This window comes from Hypomesus nipponensis, chromosome 26 (genome assembly GCF_054491055.1).
Source record: "Hypomesus nipponensis isolate SF chromosome 26, ASM5449105v1, whole genome shotgun sequence".
NCBI lineage: Eukaryota > Metazoa > Chordata > Actinopteri > Osmeriformes > Osmeridae > Hypomesus > Hypomesus nipponensis.
Genome location: NC_140386.1, coordinates 1,833,412 through 1,854,470, shown reverse-complemented (window position 1 = coordinate 1,854,470; position 21,059 = coordinate 1,833,412). Strand labels below are relative to the sequence as shown.

The 21,059-nt window shown below is 39.6% G+C and overlaps 1 protein-coding gene across 2 annotated transcripts in view; it reads right to left on the bottom strand.

The window, feature by feature from the left end:
* impact (impact RWD domain protein) overlaps positions 1-20,700 on the bottom strand; it is a 54,103-nt gene extending 33,403 nt beyond the window's left edge. Inside the window, exon 1 of one of the 2 annotated variants that reach the window (XM_084692335.1) lies at positions 20,511-20,700. In XM_084692335.1, the coding sequence (XP_084548461.1) occupies positions 20,511-20,555 (45 nt within the window). In that variant the 5' untranslated portion in view covers positions 20,556-20,700. The remainder of the gene's footprint in view (positions 1-20,510) is intronic. The other variant, XM_084692336.1, reaches the window with a different exon arrangement.
* Positions 20,701-21,059: the final 359 nt, after the last annotated feature.

Genomic DNA, 21,059 nt, shown 5'->3' with positions numbered 1-21,059 from the left:
TTCAAACACAGCAGCGTCATCACTGAGGAACAGTTGTACTGTACTGTATGATGGAGCTGTGCCAAGGTAAGAATGTGTAAGTTCTTGGCCCGTTTGCTGGCATGTAGTACATTTAACATTTCAGTATCTTATCAAATACAAGGTGGTCCTTTGTTACAACCAACCCCACTACTGGGGTAGGTTGTAACACATTCAACTGGGGTAAGTTGTAACAGGTAGACAAAATGCACAAAAACCAAGTGATATTCCACAACAACAGTTTTATTTTAAATGAATGGCTGCAACAATAAAATGTGTGAATATGGGGAGTGTATGTGCATATTACGTGTGTTTGTGCATGCACACGTGCGTTAGTTTGTGTGTGCATGTCCGTATGTGCACATTCATATGGGGTGTGTGTGTGTGTGAGAGAGAGAGCAAGCTTGTTAATCAGAGTCACAATGGTGACCAATGAAATTGGTCAGGCCTGGAGTGCATGCCTGGTGGGCCCAAAAGCTACATAAAACACACTTCACCCACACTTCTTTGGGTTTGAATTTCTAAATGGTTCCATGCAGATGACACACAAATCTTCCTCTTCTGAAAATATACCAACAACCAATAATCCTTTGGTTGTAACATTTTCAAAACATGTGTTACAACCATCCTGATACCCATTGTTTAGCTAGCTGTATTAGCATGGTGCTTTGAAATGAGCAGGAGGTTAATACAACATTCTTTACTAAACAAACTACAGTTTGACCTGATATAACTCATAAAACATTATCTACAACGGTAGCAAGTACCAAACAAAATATTATCTTTTTTTTTTTTTTTTTTTTTACTTTCTTACCTCAGAATTACATTTTCTGCTGTAGCTTCAGGAGAGATAGCAACACAGACCGGAAAACCTCCATGTGGGATTGTAAAGGAAGTCTGAGGAAACTGAAACTGTCACATGACTCCTATCTTATCCCTGAATTGTGGAATTGGTAGTGTTACAACTCTCCCGTGTTACAACCATACCCAGTCTCCCCTACAGTGTTTCCAAAAAAAAAAAATGTTCAAGTGGGGGCAGGTCTGTCCGAACCCCCCCCCCCCCCCCGGTCGAAACAGAGTGCTAACCCTATATTCCGGGGCAGGTTAATGTAATAGTCTAAAAGTTAAAGTAATATTGCACATATTTTCAGCCTATTTCCCCAAATAAATAAAGTTAGGCTACTTGAAGACACCTTACACTCATAAAGTATGTTCTAAATGGCATAAATGCTGTAAATAATAATTGATGTAACAACTTATTGTAAATGGTCAGTAGCCTAACCTATCGATTAAGGTAGGCCACTCTGAGGCATTTTGATAGGTTAAGTATTCTGTAGCAAATAATAATAATACACCCACTATTTATTAATTAAAACTACTTCAGCATAATAATCCACCTAAAATACAAACGTGAGCAAAGGCAGCAATCGCTATCGAATCCACCTGTGCAATTTCGCTAGAAGGGGAAGAATAGCCTTCAAACAAAGGTTAATTTAAATTAGCGGTCAGTTAATTTAAATTAGCAAGAACTATGGATAACAGACTTAAATGAACTGACAACATAAGTTATCCTTAGTATAGTTAAACCACATATTTAAATTTAAAATTCCTATATGTTTACTGTATGCACCTTCCTGCCAAAGCAAATTCCTTGTCTCAACTGCGCTGTGAAGCGCGTGTCTGTGCTATCTTCCGATATGCACCGTAACAGTCACTGCTAATAGACATCCTAAAATGTTGTACAGTATTTCAGATACGGATAAATCAACATAGCGGAAACACTGGAGTACAACATGGTTAATCTATTCATAAAGTGAATGTTTACTAAGCGAACTATGAGTTAGAGACCATTGTAACATTCAGTCCATCATGTGATGATCATTACAGCTTAATGTCTGTTTATGTGGTGTGTGTGATTATGTGTGTCTATGACCCTTGCAGTCTGGCATTGCTACAGAGGTTGACGTGAGCTGAACAGAGGCCCAGTGCCTTGGCGGTGGATGTCAGACCATTGGATGAAGTAGCGCTGGATGGGACAACACTGGATGAAGAAGTGCTGGAAGGGAGACCACTGGATGAGGGAGAGCTGAATGAGGGATGTCTTACATTTAAACCACAGTATCTTTGTCATTACTACATGCTTTTAATTGTGTTAGTTTGTTGTATTGAGGTTGCTCATGTTGACTTACCAAACCACCTCTTTCTCCTCTCACTATCAGCTGGGAAGCCATAGTCCACAGCCTACGACTCCCTATTTGGAGCATGTAATACATCCCCATGCATCACACCCAACCATTATGAAATCCAAGATGCAAGACCAAGACAGCGCAGTATAGACGAAAGCGTTACCTTTATTGTGTCACCCTTTACACTCTACACTAAAATATCGTGTACATATATCAAGTCATATTGACTTTGTGCAGTACTGTAGCCTTTCACAAACCCAAATCCTTGAGGGTTAATCATTGTGCGGTACACATGCATAAATTGTAAACTGTTTTCTATTTCTATCATTACTAACTACTTACTAACCAAGAGTGAGGTCATGCCGGGAAATATCAGACTGAGGCTGGAACGTATCGACCGAGCGATAGCGAGGCAAAGGCGAGGTTTGATATTTCCCGGCATGACTGAACGGTCGAGGTTAGTAAGTAGTTTATTATATGGCATTTTTAGCGTCTTTTCATTTTGTAAACGAAAATAAATGGTACCTCTAGGCTAATTGTAGCTAGCTCTCAAGTCTTCTCACGGTGTGTTTCATGTGTTGCCTAGCAACTCATTACTTTTGATAGAAAGCGGACAACTTGGTTCTGCTAAAATGGCTTTCATTTCAACACAAAATAACGACAAGTGATTCAAAGAGTCTAGTCTTCATCCTCACTTTCGATGACAAATCTTTTCAGCATCATCTGGATAGTAAAACTCAGCAGCTGACTCGTCGCTCATTTTGAAGATGACGTCAGAGGGCAATACGGAGCCGTATTGACCGCTGAGGAGGGCAATACGCGTCTGGCATGACTACCCATTAGCCAATCAGAAAGCTTGTACCGTCGCTGCCATATAATAAATGGTCATAATCACCTTGTGTGCTGTCAGTTATTGATGATTCAATACAAATCATACTATATAGTAGAATAGAATAGGCTTTATTTGTCATTGTGCATTAGATACTCAACGAAATTTGCTTGTGCAACCACAACAATGGTTTGGCTTTGCTGTATCAAACTCGCTATCACTCGGTCGATACAATAAAGCCTCAGTTTTATATTTCCAGGCATGACCGAACAGTCAAGGTTAGTAAGTTGTTTATTATATAGCATTTTTTAGCTCTTTTCATTTTGTAAATGAAAATAAATGGTAGGCTAATTGTAGCTAGCTTGTTCCAACACACCTGATTCCAATGAATGGGTCGTCATTTAGTTTTGCAGAAACCTGCTAACGACCATTCATTTGAATCAGGTGTGTTGGAACAAGGAAACATCTAAAACATTCCAGGGCAGGGAGGCCCGAGGTCCAGGATTGGGAACCCCTGGTCTCGATAGTAAAACTCAGCTGACTCCTCGCTATGGCTCATTATGAAGATTACGTCAGAGGAGGGCAATAATAATCTGTATCAGAGCGCGGACCGGCGATGGGGTCAATACGCGGCTGGCATGACTACCCATTAGCCAATCAGAGCAATTGTACTGTCGTTGCCATATAATAATATGGCATAATGTTTGGCTGAACGTCCCGCCCGATCCCGACCGATCCCTAATTAGCTTAAGAGTAGAGTAGAGTTCTTCAGTTAGGTAGGAGTGTCACTCCAGTTGAAACTGCTCCTCTTGAACTCCCTTTCGACTCCTCAGTAACAGACTGTCATGTTGGGTCTGTGTGGATTGTCCAATGATCTGTAGTTGTACAGGACTGGGTGATCTTCAATGTATTTGTCGAATCTTGCCTTGAAACTGTTGACTGTGGGCGCTGTGACCACCTCTTCAGGTAATATGTTCCACCAGGGTATCACTCTGTTTCCAAAGGAGGCTTGTCTCTTGTTGCTATTTGTTATTATGTCCCCTCGTTTTCCCTTCTCTCTTTACCTCAGGTATACACGGAACAGTGTCATATAACCCATGCACATATTTGAAGGTGTTGATAAGATCTCCCCGCAGTCTCCTGTATAGTAGTGTAGGTACCCTTGGTTTTCCTCTGAGTTAGCAGATACATACTATGCATGAGCGTAATTTGGCTTGGGCTAGGGCAAGGACAACAGGTTCTACCGCTGATTGGCTGATTTTTAAACAGCTAAGAAACAAATGTTCCTCTTTTATAATTTTATTTGTCTGTCACTACTGAAAATCTAAATGACCCTAGGAGATTTTGGAAAACCATAAAATCCCTTCCTGTGAGCGAAAACTCTAAAGCTGTACCGACCTTTGTTATGAAGGATTCGGTTGCTGTCTATGACAAAATGGAGATACTGAATTGTTTTAACACGCATTTTATATCTTCTGGCTCTCTGTTTGACTCTGCTTGTTCTGAGTCTGTGAAACCTTGTACTGACATTCCAATGTATACTGGTCAGTCTTTTAATTTCGTATCATTCTCTGTTCAGGAAGTTCATAAAGCCCTAAAAACCTTAGATCCTAGAAAACCCTCAGGACCTGATTTTATTGATCCTTTTTGAAATTGGCAGCTGATTTTGTAGCACGGCCTCTTGCATATCTTTTTAACCTTACAGTGGAGAATAAGGAAATCCCTAGGATTTGGAAATCTGCGTTTGTTCTCCCTTTATTAAAAGGGGGTGACTCATCTATTTTAAACAACTATAGGCCAGTATCAAATTTATAGGTACTTGCAAAAAAAAAAAAAAAACATAGTACCATCACAGCTGCACTAAAGGTGGTAAATGACATTTCTGTTGCACTGGACAAGAGGCAACATTGTGCATCACTTTTTATTGATCTGTCTAAAGCGTTCATAATTGTTACATCATTATGTTTTAAAACTTAGACTTCTTAACTCAGGACTCTCGGAGCAAGCAGTTGCTTGGTTCTCAAACTACCTTAGTAATAGGTCTCAGTGCATTAAACATGATGGTCTATGTTCTGATATTGCTACCATCTACAAGGGTGTTCCACAAGGATCTGTATTAGGTCCACTTTTATTCACTATTTATATCAATAATTTAGGTCAAAATGTGTCAGATGCAAATCTTCATTTTTATGCTGATGACACTGTTATATACTGTTGTGAATCAACTCTTTTAAAGGAGACATGACATGAAAACTTCATTTTATTAGGTTATTTAACATTAATATGAGTTCCCCTAGCCTGCCTTTGGTCCCCCAGTGGCTAGAATTTTCTGTGGGTTGTTGTTTACCAACGCTAGGAACAGGCCATTAAATATCGCTTCAGTAGTCACTCTTGAAGGAAGTAAAATAGAGTGTGTTAATACCTATAAATACCCGGGTATTTGGATTGATGACTCCCTCACTTTTAAGCCACATGTTCTGTATCTGGTGAAAAATCTGAGGCTAAAGCTGGGTTTTTATTTTCGAAATAAGTTGTGTTTTTCTTTTAATGTAAAAAAGCAACTTGTTGTATATGCACTCCTCTGCTCAGTGTCTTCATAAGGTTGACACAGCATACCATGCTGCCTTGAGGTTCATTACAAACTGCAAAGCTCTGACTCACCACTGTGAGTTATACTCTCGGGTAGGATGGCCTGCTCTGACCACCCGTAGGCTCTGTCATTGGTATGCCTTTATATATAAGGCCATTCTTGGTCTGCTCCCATACTATTTGTGTGTCCTTATAAAGCAGAAGAGTGACGGGAAATACTCTGCGTTCGCAAGACTGCGTCATGCTGTCTGTTCCTTATGCCCGTACGGAAATTGGAAAGAGGTATTTTCTGTACTCTGCGCCCTCAGCATGGAATATGTTGCAAAATGTCTTGAATCTAAAGGAATTAATCTTGCTTAATGCTTTTAAATAAAAAATGAAAGAGCTAGAGACAGATTCCTTAAAATGTAAATGATTTCAATGTACCTGGCTACGACACTAACTCCTATATTTTGTCTCCTTTTGTATTTGTGGAACTATATTTGTATGTATGCTGCTGGCTATCTTGACCAGGTCTCCCTTGAAAAAGAGATTCTTAATCTCAATGGGTCTCTCCTGGTTAAATAAAGATTATAATAATAAGGTAGCTTTAAGGTTCTAAGTCTGTCCTCGTATGATAAATCCCTTAGTCCCGGTACTCTCTTTGTTGGACGTCTTTGTACATTTTCAATTAGATCTGTCAGCTTCCACGTACCCGGAAACCAAATTAGGGCACCATACTCAATGTGAGGTCGAATCAAAGACTTGTGGGTGTGGGTTTCGAAGAAGTCCTGGTCAATTACAATTCCAATATCTTTTTCCTCTTTGGTAAATTCAAGGTTGACAGTCTCTAGGGAGTGATCAGTCATACAGTAGATAAATCAGGGTGTTTCTTGCCAATCCTTATCACTGTACACTTGTTAGGGTGGAACTTAAGTTGCCAAGTGTTTGCCAAATTTTACAGTTTGTTAAGATCCTCTTGTAGTGTATCACAATCACTGGCTTCACATACTGTACGGTACACCTTCGTGTCTTCTGCAAAAAGCTTGAGCTTACTCAACACTGATTCTGGCATGTCATTCACAAATAACGTGAATGAGATTGGTCCAAGCACACTGCCTTGTTGCACGCCGCTGGTAACTGTTGCCCAGCTAGAACTGGCTTGGTTCACACACACTCTTTGTTTGCGATCAGTAAGACAAAATATGATCCACTGGAGAAGCTGTCCTCGGATACCAAAACTCTCAACCTTTACCAGCAGACGTTCAAAAGGAACAGAGTCAAATGCTTTCTGAAAGTCCAGGTATATGGCGTCAACAGGTAGATTGTGTACTAACCAGCTAGTCCAGTCCTCCAGACATTCTAACAGTTGGGTGTTGGTGGATCTACCAGGTAGAAAACTGTGTTGGTTCTCTGTGAAGAGGTTGTTTTCTTTCAGATGATTCACAATCTCATCTCTGACTATACCTTCTAGAATCCTCCCTGTTGCAAATGTCAAACTTAGAGGTTTGTAGTTGCCTGGTTCCTTTTTACTTCCTTACTTAAAGATGTGTCCCACCTTCCAGTCGCTTGGTATTTTGCCTTCTTCCATTGACTTGGTGAAGATAACATGTAAGGATGTTGCCAAGGTCTCGGCCATCTCTTTCAGAATGGGGTGTATAGCATCTGGACCCATTGATTTATTCTGGTGTATTTTTGTGAGTCTAGTGTAAATATCGTTGACATTTAAGTTGATTTTTGACAGGTCCTCGTTGTGCTCTTGTTTTCTTGCTTCTGGTATAGTGTCAACTCTTTCTTTCGTAAAGGTACTAACAAAGAAATTGTTCAGGGTCTCTGCTTTATCTGTGTCGGTGGTCGCTACACCTGTTCCATCTTTCAGCTCGAGTATACTCTCTCTTGTTTTTGATTTCTTGTTCACATACTTCCAGAAAAGTTTATGATTCTCCTTTATATTCCGTGGCATTTGTATCTCATAATTCTTGACTGATTTTCTTGCTGCCCATCTTGCCTGGTTTCTCACTCTGGTATACTTTTTGTAGTCTTCTTCTGATTTGGTCTCCAAGTACCTCTTCCAGGTCTTTTGTTTCTTATTCAGCTTGTTTGTAGTTTCTCAGTTTTTCCATGGCAATTTTCCTTCTTCTTGGCTTTTACTCTGGGTATGTGTTTTTCGACGGCCTCTCTTACAGTGTTGGCAAACAATGTCCAGCTTTCTTCTATGTCTTTGTTCTGTAAAAGTTCCTCCCAGTTGAGGTCTAGTTCTTCTGCCATCATTTGGTAGTTTCCCTTGCTGTACTGGTAATACTCTGATTTCTCATGTGACCTCTCTGCATAACAATTGTAGACAAATGACAATACAATATGGTCGCTTAAGGATGAAGAAATACAGAAATAAATGTACACAGAAATAAATACAGACAGAAATAAATCTATCAATAAATCTATTGCATATATAGAAATAATTTTACAATTAATTTACTATAGTCTTTTATTTTCTACGTAATTTATTTCTGTCTTAATTTATTTATGTGTACATTTATTTCTGTATTTCTTTATCCTTAAGCTAATAAGGGGGCGGGATCGGGGCCGGGCGTTCAGCCAACCCAGGTGAAAAAAAGTATACTTATGAGTATTTCAAGCATATTCACATTTTCAATAGTACATTTTAAATATACTAAGAAAAAGTGTACTATCTTTGAATATATAAAAAGTATACCACCATCATGCTTTTACCAGTTTTAACGTTAATACCTTGAACACACTTGTAAAAAATTGATCTACAGTACACTTTTAGTTAATATATTATATCAATTATTATTGATATAATTATGATATTATATTATACTTTATCAATTCAGCCTTTTGTGTACTGGTATATATTTGCTGTACTGTAGTGTGTGTTAGAGTAAATTACCTCTTTTTTTTTTACAGTTTTCTTGTCCTTGTGTGGCTTCTATTTTGGAGCGGCTTATAGTCCGGTTTTAGAACAAAAAAGTGGCTTCTTTCAAGATCTCTATTTAATGCTCAACAATTGAACAGGGGATAATTACTTGAGGAATTATTTTCTGTGTCGTCCCAGTTACATTATCAGGGCTTGGAAATACAGTAGGCTATGACAAGTAGGCAAATGGCTAGTAGAACATAACATTTCATAATAATTTAAGTTAATCAAACAGCTGCAAGACCCAGTGAAATGTTATAGGCTAGCAAGCAAGCTAATGCTAGCATCGCTAACATTACTAACATTACAACTTTGGTAGTGTAACCAAGCTCTTTGTAAGTTCGTTTTAGATATATATGATCGTGTGGACAATGAGACACGGACGCGGTCTCTTTTCAAAACTTGTATTTTACCACGGCTCTTCTTGACATAGCCATTCAAACTAGTGATGTGTCGTTCGTGAACAATTCATTCATTTTGAATGAATCCTTACAAGGATTTGGGAGTAACGAGTCCTCTCAAAGAGTGATTTGTTCATTTCCCGACTCGGTCTTTCTACGAGTCTTTGGATCATTTTTCACGTGACCTGCATAGGCTCTGTAGCTGGAGGAAACAAAGGATTCGTTCATTTCCAAACTCGGTTTTTCTACGAGTCTTTGGATCATTTTCACGTGACCTGCATAGGCTCTGTAGCTAGAGGAAACAAACAATTCTATCATTTCCCAACTTGGTCTTTCTACGAGTCTTTGGATCATTTTTCACGTGACCTGCTTTGGCTCTGTACTGGTAGCTAGAGGAAACTAACAATTGGTTCATTTCCCAACTCGGTCTTTCTATGAGTCTTTGGATCCTTTTTTCACGTGACCCGCATTGTATTTTTTAGTACAGGAAACAGTTTCCTCATTCCCTTTCGCATGGCCGCTGATTTAGTAAGACTTGAATGATTTTCGCTCAAGTCATCATACTGACTGGTTTTGTTATTTTCACTTTACAATTACACTTGCAGTGTAATTATTTGCTGTGATAATTAAATGCTAGTGTGATAATACATGACCAAATCATACAAACTGAATTTATTTTGAAATAGTATCTACTGGTGCACATGCACTAACCTACATGAGAATATGATACGTGTTTGCAGTGGACGTATAGCCCCCCCCCCCCCCCCCCTTGTTAAAATGAACGAATGACTCGAAAAACGATTCGTTCATTTTACTGAATGAGATTCAAAGAACCAAATCAGTAAAATGAACCGAACTGACTTGGCTTTACTTCTGGATATACTATGCACAACCAAAGTGTGTTACACAATGCTGTAATATCGCATAGACTCGTGCTGCTCTTTGTACCCAGAATGCTGTGGCAAACTGAAAAGCTACTAAGTTAAGGGCATTAGCTTAGTTAAATAAGCCTTGTTTGGAGATTTATTGTTTTAGTGTTCGTTTTGATGTGTAATGCTATGGTCTATAGTTTAGATAATTTGAATGTTCACCCTGATTGGGATTGTTGTCTAGTTAGGTAGTATCCAAGCTGTCCGCTATATACAGCGTCTGTAAATTAGTCCATCGTGAGTGTAAATTCGCTCATCGTTGGGGGCGCAATGGTAACAGCTGCATTGGAAGGGCGACTTACATTCCAATAAAAACGAAGTGCCCGCTCTGGTGGCCCAGCCCAAAAAATATATCTGTAATCTGTAAAAAATATATCTGTAATCTGTAAAATTTTAGATATTTGATGACTGAACAATCATCAGTATACTCCATGTTGATGAATGATTAGTGAATATGAAGTGTGCTATTTTGGAACAACTAATTTTGTACTAAGTACATTTTAGTTGTAATTAAATTGTACTAAAGCACAATTTAAAGTGTATTAAGTGTACTTTTATGTGCTAAAGTGGAACAACTTCAAGTATACTTAGTACAATTTAAGTATATGGAAATACCCGTATATTTAAAGTGTACTAAGTATACTTGAAGTTGTTTTGTCCTCTGTAACCGTCTACATCTAGAAACTTGTTGCGTGGTGCAGGGAACATCTTGTGATCAGACATTAGGTGTATTCGACTCCATGCAGCGCCGCAGCCGGCTGCAGTCTGCAGATTGGAGAAAGAGTTTATCATAGCCCAATACATAAAATGACACATTTTCCGACTTTACAGAGCCGTTTATAACTCCTTCCCGACTGCAAGCGGCAACTCTCGCTGTTCCTTTCATGCAGCCGCAGCCGAAACCACCTATTGGTTTACGGAGCGCTATAATGGCTTTGCAAAAAATAACTTTGATACGGAGCGTTCTATTAACGGAATGACGCATTTTAAATATTGCTCGATCATGTGAATTTGATCGTGGGAAGCCGAGATCATGGTCGTGATTAAAATTTGATTAATCGTGCAGCCCTAATTGCATGATCCAAATAGGAAGTTGTGATGTAGGCTACAGCTTCCCAGCTGATAGTGAGAGGAGAAAAGGGTGGTTTGCTAAATACAACAGGAGCATATTCAAAATAACTCAATAACGACCACAATTAAAAGCATAGTAATGACAAAAATACTGTGGTTTGAATATAAGACAGCCCACCCCATCACATTTTCCCTCATCCAGAGATCTCTCATTCAGTGGTCCCCATTCCAGCTCTCTCTCATCCAGTGGTCTCCCATCCAGCGCTCCTTCAACTAGTGGTCTCCCATCCAGCGCTCCTTCGTCCAGTGGTCTGACATCCACCTCCAAGGCACTGGGCCTCCTTTTCAGCTCACATCAACCTCAGTAGCAATGCCAGACTGCAAGGGCCATAGAAACACACACACACACTCATTAACAGACAGTAAGCTGTAATGATAATCACATGATGGACTGAATGTTACAATGGTCTCTAACTCATAGTTTGCTTAGTAAACATTCACTTTATGAATAGATTAACCATGTTGTACTCTGTTCTTTGATGGTTCCTTGACACTGTATAATATCATCCAATTTCTTACTGTACCAACTCCCAGACTTTGGCGCAAATAAGCGACCACAGTTATGGATTAATAATTAAATACAGCTTTCCTCTCACACAAACTTGTTTGTTGGCATTAGTTTCTCAATAAATATAAATAGTGCACTAAATTAGCTAGCTACACTTAACATTACATAAACAGGTCATCACTCACTTCGTAGCACTTTGTTTTTGCTACATTCTGGCTTCTACATGTCTAGCTAACATCAAAAAATGTCGGCACTTTAAGATACTGAAATGTTAAAAGTACTAGATGCCAGAAAATGGGCCAAGAACTTACACATTCTTACCTTGGCACAGCTCCATCATACACAGAACATTACAACTGTTCCTCAGCGACGATGCTGCTGTGTTTGAAACTGATGCTAGCTCGCTCTAGTTTTACTAGCCTTCACTACCATGGACGTAAAAATAACGGTGATGATAGAAGGCAATCAATTGACGCAACTCTTTCTCTTTATGACTCTGCATGCAGCTAAATGGTACAAATTGATCTTGACTACTGTAGTACTTTTTCAGCAAAGTAAGCTAGCCAAAACTCTCAGATCTCTTGTTTCGTGTGTGCAGTCTTTTGTTTACTAAGGTAGTCATAGACTTTCCATGTCTGTGGTTGCTATCTTTGCACTCTGATACCGATCAACCAATGGGGTTAAGGTGACACCGTGACATACATTGATTGACAGCTTACCTCATTAGCTTAAAGTGGAACTGAACTGATTTATGAAGTACGGCTCATATAATTATTAAAATAAGATCACAAAACTTTATCTGACAACTAAAAGAGCAAAATGTTCCATTTGTTAATAAAAACGATGGCGCGGCCATCTTTGAATCGTCGTTTATTGGAGAGCAGTCGCTACAATTACGATACATTTGATCTAAAGCTGGCTATATGAAATACTACTAATAACAATTGATATGTGGTGATTGAAATATGAAAAAATGCAAGATTTTTATCAATTTACCAGCTAACTTGCTTCGGAGACACTGAAAATGAATGGGGTTCAACGGTGGAAAATACAATTTTCGGAACTATAGGTCGCGTGAGACATGCTTTAGTTCCGCATTCCTCGATAACAATGGTAGTCTATGGAAGTGTCACAACTCTCTTTTTCTATGGCTCTGGTGACACCGTGACATACATTGATTGACAGCTTACCTCATTAGCTTAAAGTGGAACTGAACTGATTTATGAAGTACGGGTCATATAATTATTAAAATAAGATCACAAAACTTTATCTGACAACTAAAAGAGCAAAATGTTCCATTTGTTAATAAAAATGTTTTAAACTTTACCGGTTTTACGAAAATGGCTTGTATCTATACAGCGCCAAAGCCCGCCAATTGCCCCCGGATTCGGAGTCTGCAGGGATCACTTTACAGAAGTGGATTATATTTATAAACCTTTTAAATACGCTAACGTTACATACACACACTGGCGTTTTTGACATAGCTACGCTGGCTAGCTCGAGCTCCTAAATTCACATCTGATTGTAGCCAAAGCTAGCTCCGTTACGTAACGTTTCCTACATTGTAGTTTGTTTAACCTAGCGAGCATGGGAAAGAGCCTGTGCTCAATGATGAACGATCGCTTTGGTGTACCACCAACACCCAGCTCATGCAGGTCTGCCTTTTTGATCAGATCGATTCTGTCTGTTGGCATTGTCGTGCAGTTACGACAAGTAGCTAGCTACAAGCACACCACTCGGTGTTGTTCAACCTGTCAGTGTTAACTATATTTATATCTTCCGACAACCACATATTCTGCATCATATGGAACAACTGCGTAGCCTGGTCTTAACCAGACTCTCGTACATTTCATTTGTACAGAGAGTCTGGCCTCGCTCCATTGACAAGCGTTGACTTCCTTGTAGGCGGGTACTCTGTTGAAGTTTAAAACTATTGGATCTGCCGCTGGATCTGATCGCTAGCGTTCGCCTCAGCCATTCCTTCACCACTACTGTAACAGACATAACTGCAAGAGCTGGAAAGTCAAACTTTTCCTGGACCGCGTGGGGAGGAAGGCAACAACATCATGGCCACCAACAAAACTTGCTCCAGCTTTAGCTGTTGGATATTCGGCAGCGTTGCCACAACGGACCGAATGGCTTCGCTCTAATCTTTCTCCGCCGCCATTACGGAACTACAACACAAACTAGCGCATGACATCAACGTCACCATTCTCAGCAACTCCATCTGTTCGCTGATTGGCCGGTTAAAAATTAACCTGCAAAATCAGACTTAAGTACTGAATGGCCAGACCGAGTACAGAAGCAAAATCAAAATTGCGCGGAAGTACGTTGGACGGCAGAGCCAGGCTAACAACTGCGGTCCTGCGGGTACATAATTACGTATTGGTTCGAAAGCATACGCCATGGGATGAACAGGGATAGGTATGATGGGTCGATTTTCTTGAATTTTTAATGCAGTTTGGCGGGTTGAAATTGAGCTCAACCATTCTCGTGAACTCAGATGTATACGTTCTTTAAACATGGCGGCGCCCAGTTCTTTTAAAGTACATAATTTACACACTAGAGATTTCGATTATTAATAGAATATGGCATACAGTTGTATGTTATATATATTTGATGTCATTAAATGTATATACTATTATAATATCACTGTGTATAATCACAGTTCAGTTCCACTTTAAGGACAAGGAAATACAGAAATAAATGCACACATAAATAAATAAATACAAAAATAAATGGCCATGTAAATAAATAAATATGTAATTAAGATTTGTTCCTACATTAATTTTTATATATTTCTATTTTTTATATATAAATACATTTATTTATACATTTATTAATTTATTTTTTATTTTGGCAGGTTTGGTCCTCCATACACTACTCCTCAACGTTGTGCGTCAGCTAAAAGTAAAATGTATTCGACTGTCTTCAAGAAACCACGGTACCAGCTCCACCTGCTGGACAATCCTCCTCCACCCAAGGTACGGATTGGTGAGTGCAGTCAGCGCACCCCAACTTCGTAGCAGGTATACATCTTTTGACAGTAATATCAGAGCCTGTTTAAGGAGAGCCTGCCCACTTCCTATTAAGCCCCATTGTACCGAATTTTGTTGCAGTTCCACCAGAGTTCCACTGGGAGTGATTGCGGTCGAGTGCAAAATGAATGGGAGTCTATGGAGCTAAACGGCTAAATTGGTCTCTTTCGCATGATTGTCGTTGATAAATCTCAGATTTGATTGTAGTTTTCGCATGTTCAACATGGATTACAGGTCAATAGTTGAACGAACGAGTACTTATTTCCTTTCTATTTCTTACAGGGTAAGTCGTCATTGCCCATAACACGCTAGCATTCTGCTAACGAATGCTGATTGGTTAGTGAAGGACTGACTACTACAAGAGATCCCGCTTGATGGCATCCGAAGCAGAAACAAAATGTCAGAGCATTAGCAACATTAGCAACAACATTAGCAAGCCAAAACTCTTTCTAGCATGTGTATTGACAGGGAGAACCTGCCAGCTGTGTTGTCGATGCCTCGAGAGAAAAGGTGAAGTAACCAGAGCTTAACGTCAAGCAGTACAATTTGTATGACGTCAATGCCATTTTCAAAGGCTTTTTAGAACGGAAAGGCGACTTTAAAAAAAACTAACACCCAGTGGTGTGTATTTCTTTTGCCTCCCCTTTCGATTTCAGTATTCAAATTACTAGACAAAAAATTATATCCTGAGAAAAGTGGATTTTGAGGGGTATAGCTCCATAGACCTCCATTCATTCTGCACTCGCCCGTTAGCGCCCTCATATGGAACTTCAGTGGAACTGCAACCAGTTCAGAACCCGGAAGTTTCCCGAGAGTGGGAGTTCTCTCTATTTTAGACATTCTCTGGTAATAAGCCCCAATAATAAGACCCAGGGCTCTACATTGTAACTATTTCACTCGCATGTGCACCTAAAACTTGATGCGTGCACAAACCAGAATTTTATTTTACGTGCACAGTCAGTGTGTGATAAAGACTAGCCTCCCCCGCCCCGCTGGCACCGCTGCGGGCCTGTCCGCTAGCCTGGCTGACTAGCGAGCTAGTCTAGCTCTAACTATAATGAGTAAAAAAGCATCGTTAATGTCTCTGTACAAATACAGAGACGTATCGTACAGGGCAGGATATGCAGCCACACAGGCGATTCGTTTCTCCTCCATCTTGAAACTGAAAGCTAGAAATGTTTACCATGGTTGCTACGTTACAAGAAAGAAGAAAACACTCTGAATTAGTAATCAATCATCCTATTTGCATTTAAATTTCTTCTTTAAGACTGCTCATTCTTTCACTTAATTAAAATGAAAACAAAAAAGTCATTTGAAATTTAATTTTCAAAATATGCCCCAGCAAATAGATACCAAAATTCAATTTGAAATGTAAAATTCGAAAATGAAAATGCATTTCCAGAAATGCTTTTTCATTTTCAAGAACATGGCTGCAAAATCGTGACCACAATTCAAATTCAAATGCATTTCCAGAAATGCATTTTCGTTTTTGTGTTCTGCCCACAAAGAACTGCCCATAACTCGAAAACAAAAAAGCATTTGAGCAGCACAGCAGAGTGACGTCAGTAGCCTATCTTCTTCAGCTCCCTGCTGACCGAGCTACCCATCTTGTTCGGTAGGGGGCGGTGTGCAGATATGCATTGCATTACATGACAAAATTTGCCGGGAAATTGACTGAATTGCCGGGTCTTTAGAGGACGCATCACAGATTATGGCGCTCCCTCAAATTGTGCAGATACTGATAGAATTAGCTGAGCTGGTATAAACTAATAATATATCTGAGTCTGATGCCCGTGACCGAGTAGAACAAGTCACAGAGAGCTTGGCTGCATACTCTGCCGTCACAGACATAGACATATATATGTCTATGGTCACAGACGTACACATCTCTCTTCAGTCCTGGAACTGCTGGATGCTGTGGAGCCTCGAATGGGACGGGGACGACCAACCATCCACATACCGTTCAAGTCCAACGAAAGCTTTTTATTAAATGGTTTAAAAATAAAGAACATAGCGGAGCTGTTCGGCGTAGGCCACCAGACCATCCGTCGGAGGATGCAAAGCAACAGATTTATGGAGCTAGAAAGCTGACAAAATTATCTGAATTTGAATATGAAAGATCTGAAATATTTGTGTGTCGAATTTCAAAAAACTGAAATATTTTGTTGTTTAATATATATCTGAATTATTTGTATGCCGAATTTAATTAAACTGAATTATTTTGATCCAAAAATACACATTTCAAAAATTCAGATTGCAGGAATTCAGATTCTTGAAATTCAGATTGCAGGAATTCAGTTTCTTGAAATTCAGATTGCTGAAATTCAGATTTTGTCTGAAATAGGCCAAAGTTGAAACAGCTTGCTTTCACATGGAAAAGTAGACGATTTCAGAACGACCAAACTTTACCTCAGAACAAAAGCTCAGTTGCTCGTTGGAGGAACAGTATGGAGCAAGTGCTTATGAAACTTGTAAAAACTTGTGTCTTCTCCTTTGCCAAAATCGGAAGTTACTGTTACCAAGTGAGTCGAGACAGACTCGGAGGGCGGCGGAGACCGATGGAAGACGTGGAACAACTGGCAAAGCTATTGCCTATATATTTGTTTCGTTGTTTTCTTTTCTGTGTTGGAGTTCTTTTAAGAGCTTGATGCCATCAACATCCAGCTTGATATAAAATCATGAACTTCAATTGTGTCTCTTAATTATAATACCCACACAGAAAATCCAGGTCGAATCAAGTCACGCTAGCTAGCTACTGTATTGCTAATAGCCAATTTTGGATGGTCAAGCATATTTTTCATTGTCGCCTTATTCCTATCAAAGTCAATGTTCAGCCTATAGGCTATGTTCATTTGCTAAGTGACATTTCATATCGGTTATGGATAGTGAAATATTTGCTTTCTGAGAGATCGGACATAGCCTAGTATTTAACAGCATAAGGAGTTATCTATCAGAATATATCTGTAGTGCGGCCGGGTGTGATTTGATTAATCGTCCACACATCGTCTTGAAGTCAGTTTCGATCAAATACCAACTATCTCCATACTACATCTTGCCGACGTATCTTATACACATCGGGCCGACGTCAGCAAGACGTATGTGTGCTATCCCAGATGATCTGGGTCTTCCTCAAGCAACTAGCAACTCAGTTTTTTCTACTCGGTCACGGGCATCAGACTCAGATATATTATTAGTTTCTACCAGCTCAGCTAATTCTATCAGTCATAGAATAATTCTATCAGCGCCATGATCTGTGATGCGTCCTCTAAAGACCCAGCAATTCAATCAATTTCCCGTCAAATTTTGCCATGTAATGCAATGCCTATGTGCACACCGCCCCCTACCGAACAAGATGGGTAGCTCAGTCAGCAGGGAGCTGAAGAAGAGAGGCTACTGACGTCACTCTGCTGCGCCGCTCAGAATGCATTTTCGATTTCGAATTATGGGCAGTTCTTTGCGGGCAGAACACGAAAACGAAAATGCATTTCTGGAAATGCTTTTGAATTTGAATTGTGGTCACGATTTTGCAGCCATGTTCTTGAAAATGAAAATGCATTTCTGGAAATGCATTTGAATTTGAATTGTGGTCACGATTTTGCAGCCACGTTCTTAAAATGAAAAAGCATTTCTGGAAATGCATTTTCATTTTCGAATTTTACATTTCAAATTGAATTTTGGTATCTATTTGCGGGGGCATATTTTGAAAATTAAATTTCAAAATGTCTTTTTCGTTTTCATTTTAATTAAGTGAAAGAATGAGCAGTTTTAAAGAAGAAAATTTAAATGCAAATAGTCCGTCCGTCCATCCGAGTCAAATAATGCAGCCACATTCTTAAAATGAAAAAGCATTTCTGGAAATCTATTTTCATTTGAATTTTGGTCACGATTTGCTTCCATACTTATTTGCATAAAATTGAGAATATCGCAACTCGATTCGCCTGGCTGCATTGAAAATGAATTGAAAGCATGTTGACGCGTTGCTCATGTCTCTGCAGTGTAAACGCACCGTAAGGATTCGAGCGACTTTGACAATGGCCATTCTGTGATAGCTGGATGACTGCGCTCTTGCAGCTCTTGTGCAAGATAGATTATTTAAGCAATAAGCCCCAAGAGGCCGTGGTTTACGCTGATTTTAGAATAGGCCCTTCCCATGTGTCCGTAATCGTGAAGTACGGAGTACCATATAACGGCCTTAAGGGGAGTTGTTAGGCACGACTAACAACTCCCCTTACCTGTTCTAAAATCAGCGTAAACTACGGACTTGCGGGGCTTATTGCTTTTCTAAAACTGTTCCTACAAATATTTGATATGGTTTCATCAATAAAAAACAATTAGAAACAAAATAGTTTAATAATAAACCGTCATTCTTCCGCTACTATAAAGTATAGTTCCTACATAAATCAACAGCCAGATGGACATCTTTGCCGTCTTTTTGAATTTGAAATATTCGATGCGCAGTAATATGGAATGTTAAAGAATGTTATGAGGACCACCTGTGAGTTTATGCTGGATTTTACATAGGCATGATATGGCATGATCACAATCAAGGATGGGAACAACCAGTTTTAGAAATATATCTTAGCCTACGGTGCGTTCACACTGCTGCGTTTTTTAACGCTCTGCACCGCTGGCCTTCCCACAGTGCACCACGCTCGGGGGCGTGTTAGAAAAGTTAATACAGAGTTGTAGTTCTCTAAGGTCACTGTTGTAGTTTGTGTAAAACTGTGTCATTGACAAGTGTGCAGACTTGGGTTCATGTACTTACAATATCGATCATTATTGATATAAATGTAGGTGCTCCTGTCTCAATCAAAATACAGCTTTTACACGGCATGATGCAAGGAATCAGATACACTGACTAGATGTTGCATGATCTTGTCAACTACAGTAGGCTAGTACTATATATAGTACAGCACTTCATAAATGTTTCCAGTAACATTCGCTAGGTTATGGCCACTACACATTTACTGTATGGCTAGCGATTGACTGCCAACCAGCATTTCAACGTTGAATGTCAATCGTGTGCCGGGTGAACTAGATTAGCTAGACTACTGTAGTATGTAGCTAGCACAGACGAAAGTTTGAGCAACGTAGGTAGCTAATGTGACGAGACTGAGTTTAACACACCAGGGACACCGAAAACCTCGGCAACCCTGCGCCAGGTATATATTTTTTGATAACGTCTTTTTAATCATACAGAAGCGTATAAAACAAGACTGGGTGTGTAGACACATATAGGCCTACGATAAGTTTCTCCTACATCTTGAAACCTAGAAAATGTTTACCATTACCAACAGTTGCTACGTTACAAGAAACAAGAAACCAATCCGATTTGCCAACATAGCATTTTCACGCTCCTCATTTACATAAAGTTGAGAAAATCCAACTTGCAACTCCGCTTGCCTTCCCACAATGCCCTACGCGAGCATCAACGTTCCGCTCGCTTCTCCACAATGCCCTAAGCGAGCGTCAACGCCGGTTTCATTGAAAATGAATTGGAAGCCGACGCCCCGCTCCGCCCGCTCCGCTGCAGTGTGAACACACCGTACGGTGCGTGTCCACTACAGTGTCTCGGAGCATGTTTTTAATTCATTTTCAATGAACCCGGGCGTTGACGCTCGTGTAGGGCATTGTGGGAGCGTAGGCGAGCGTCAACGCCCGGTTTCATTGAAAATGGATTGGAAGCCGACACCCACTCGCCGCCCGCTCTGCTGTAGTGGACACGCACCATAAGGATCTACTTTGCATTGTCAGGCTATTTCTTACCTAGCCAGCATAGTTTGTTGTTGTTATGCATGTAGCCTATTTGGAAGTAGTACAATTACAGGTCTGTTGGAAATATTTTTTTATGGTTTCATAGGCCTAATTAAACAGACAATAAAACACTGTTAAACTGAATGTTGATTTGACACTAACTAAAACATTTTAAACTAGCACTTAATATCAAAAAGGTTGATGACTTACTTGAGACTGAAGAGATCCTTCATTTTCTGCAGCCACATCTGTCATTTTAGCAAACTAAACTAGGACTAAACAATAATACATCTGCTAATAAATAGTCATATTATTGTAAAACATATGGCTTTGAGAAAGTTAAAGGATCATTACAGGCTTACTGCAAGAAACGGCTTTTCTTCTTTTTTTACATTCCAGAGCTGTTGGAAACCAGGTAGAGACACATTACTGCCATCTACTGCATTGGAGTCTATACCAGAAATGGAGCTGCTTTTCCTTATGCATAAAATAAGCTTCATTTAAACCAAGGGTCCCCAAACTACGGCCCGTGGGCCGAAAACAGCACCCCACGCATTTGGACCGGCCCTCTGAACAATGCTAGAGACGTTTTTTATTTTATTTATATATATATAAACAAAACTTAACACTACTTAATAAGCAAACGTAAGTAAATTTTTTGATTTGAATTGCAATCAATATGAAAAAAGGTAATTACGATAGTGATACTTTCCTAGTCAGCGTTAGCAGGGGGTGCATTGCACTTACTTCTAATGGAAA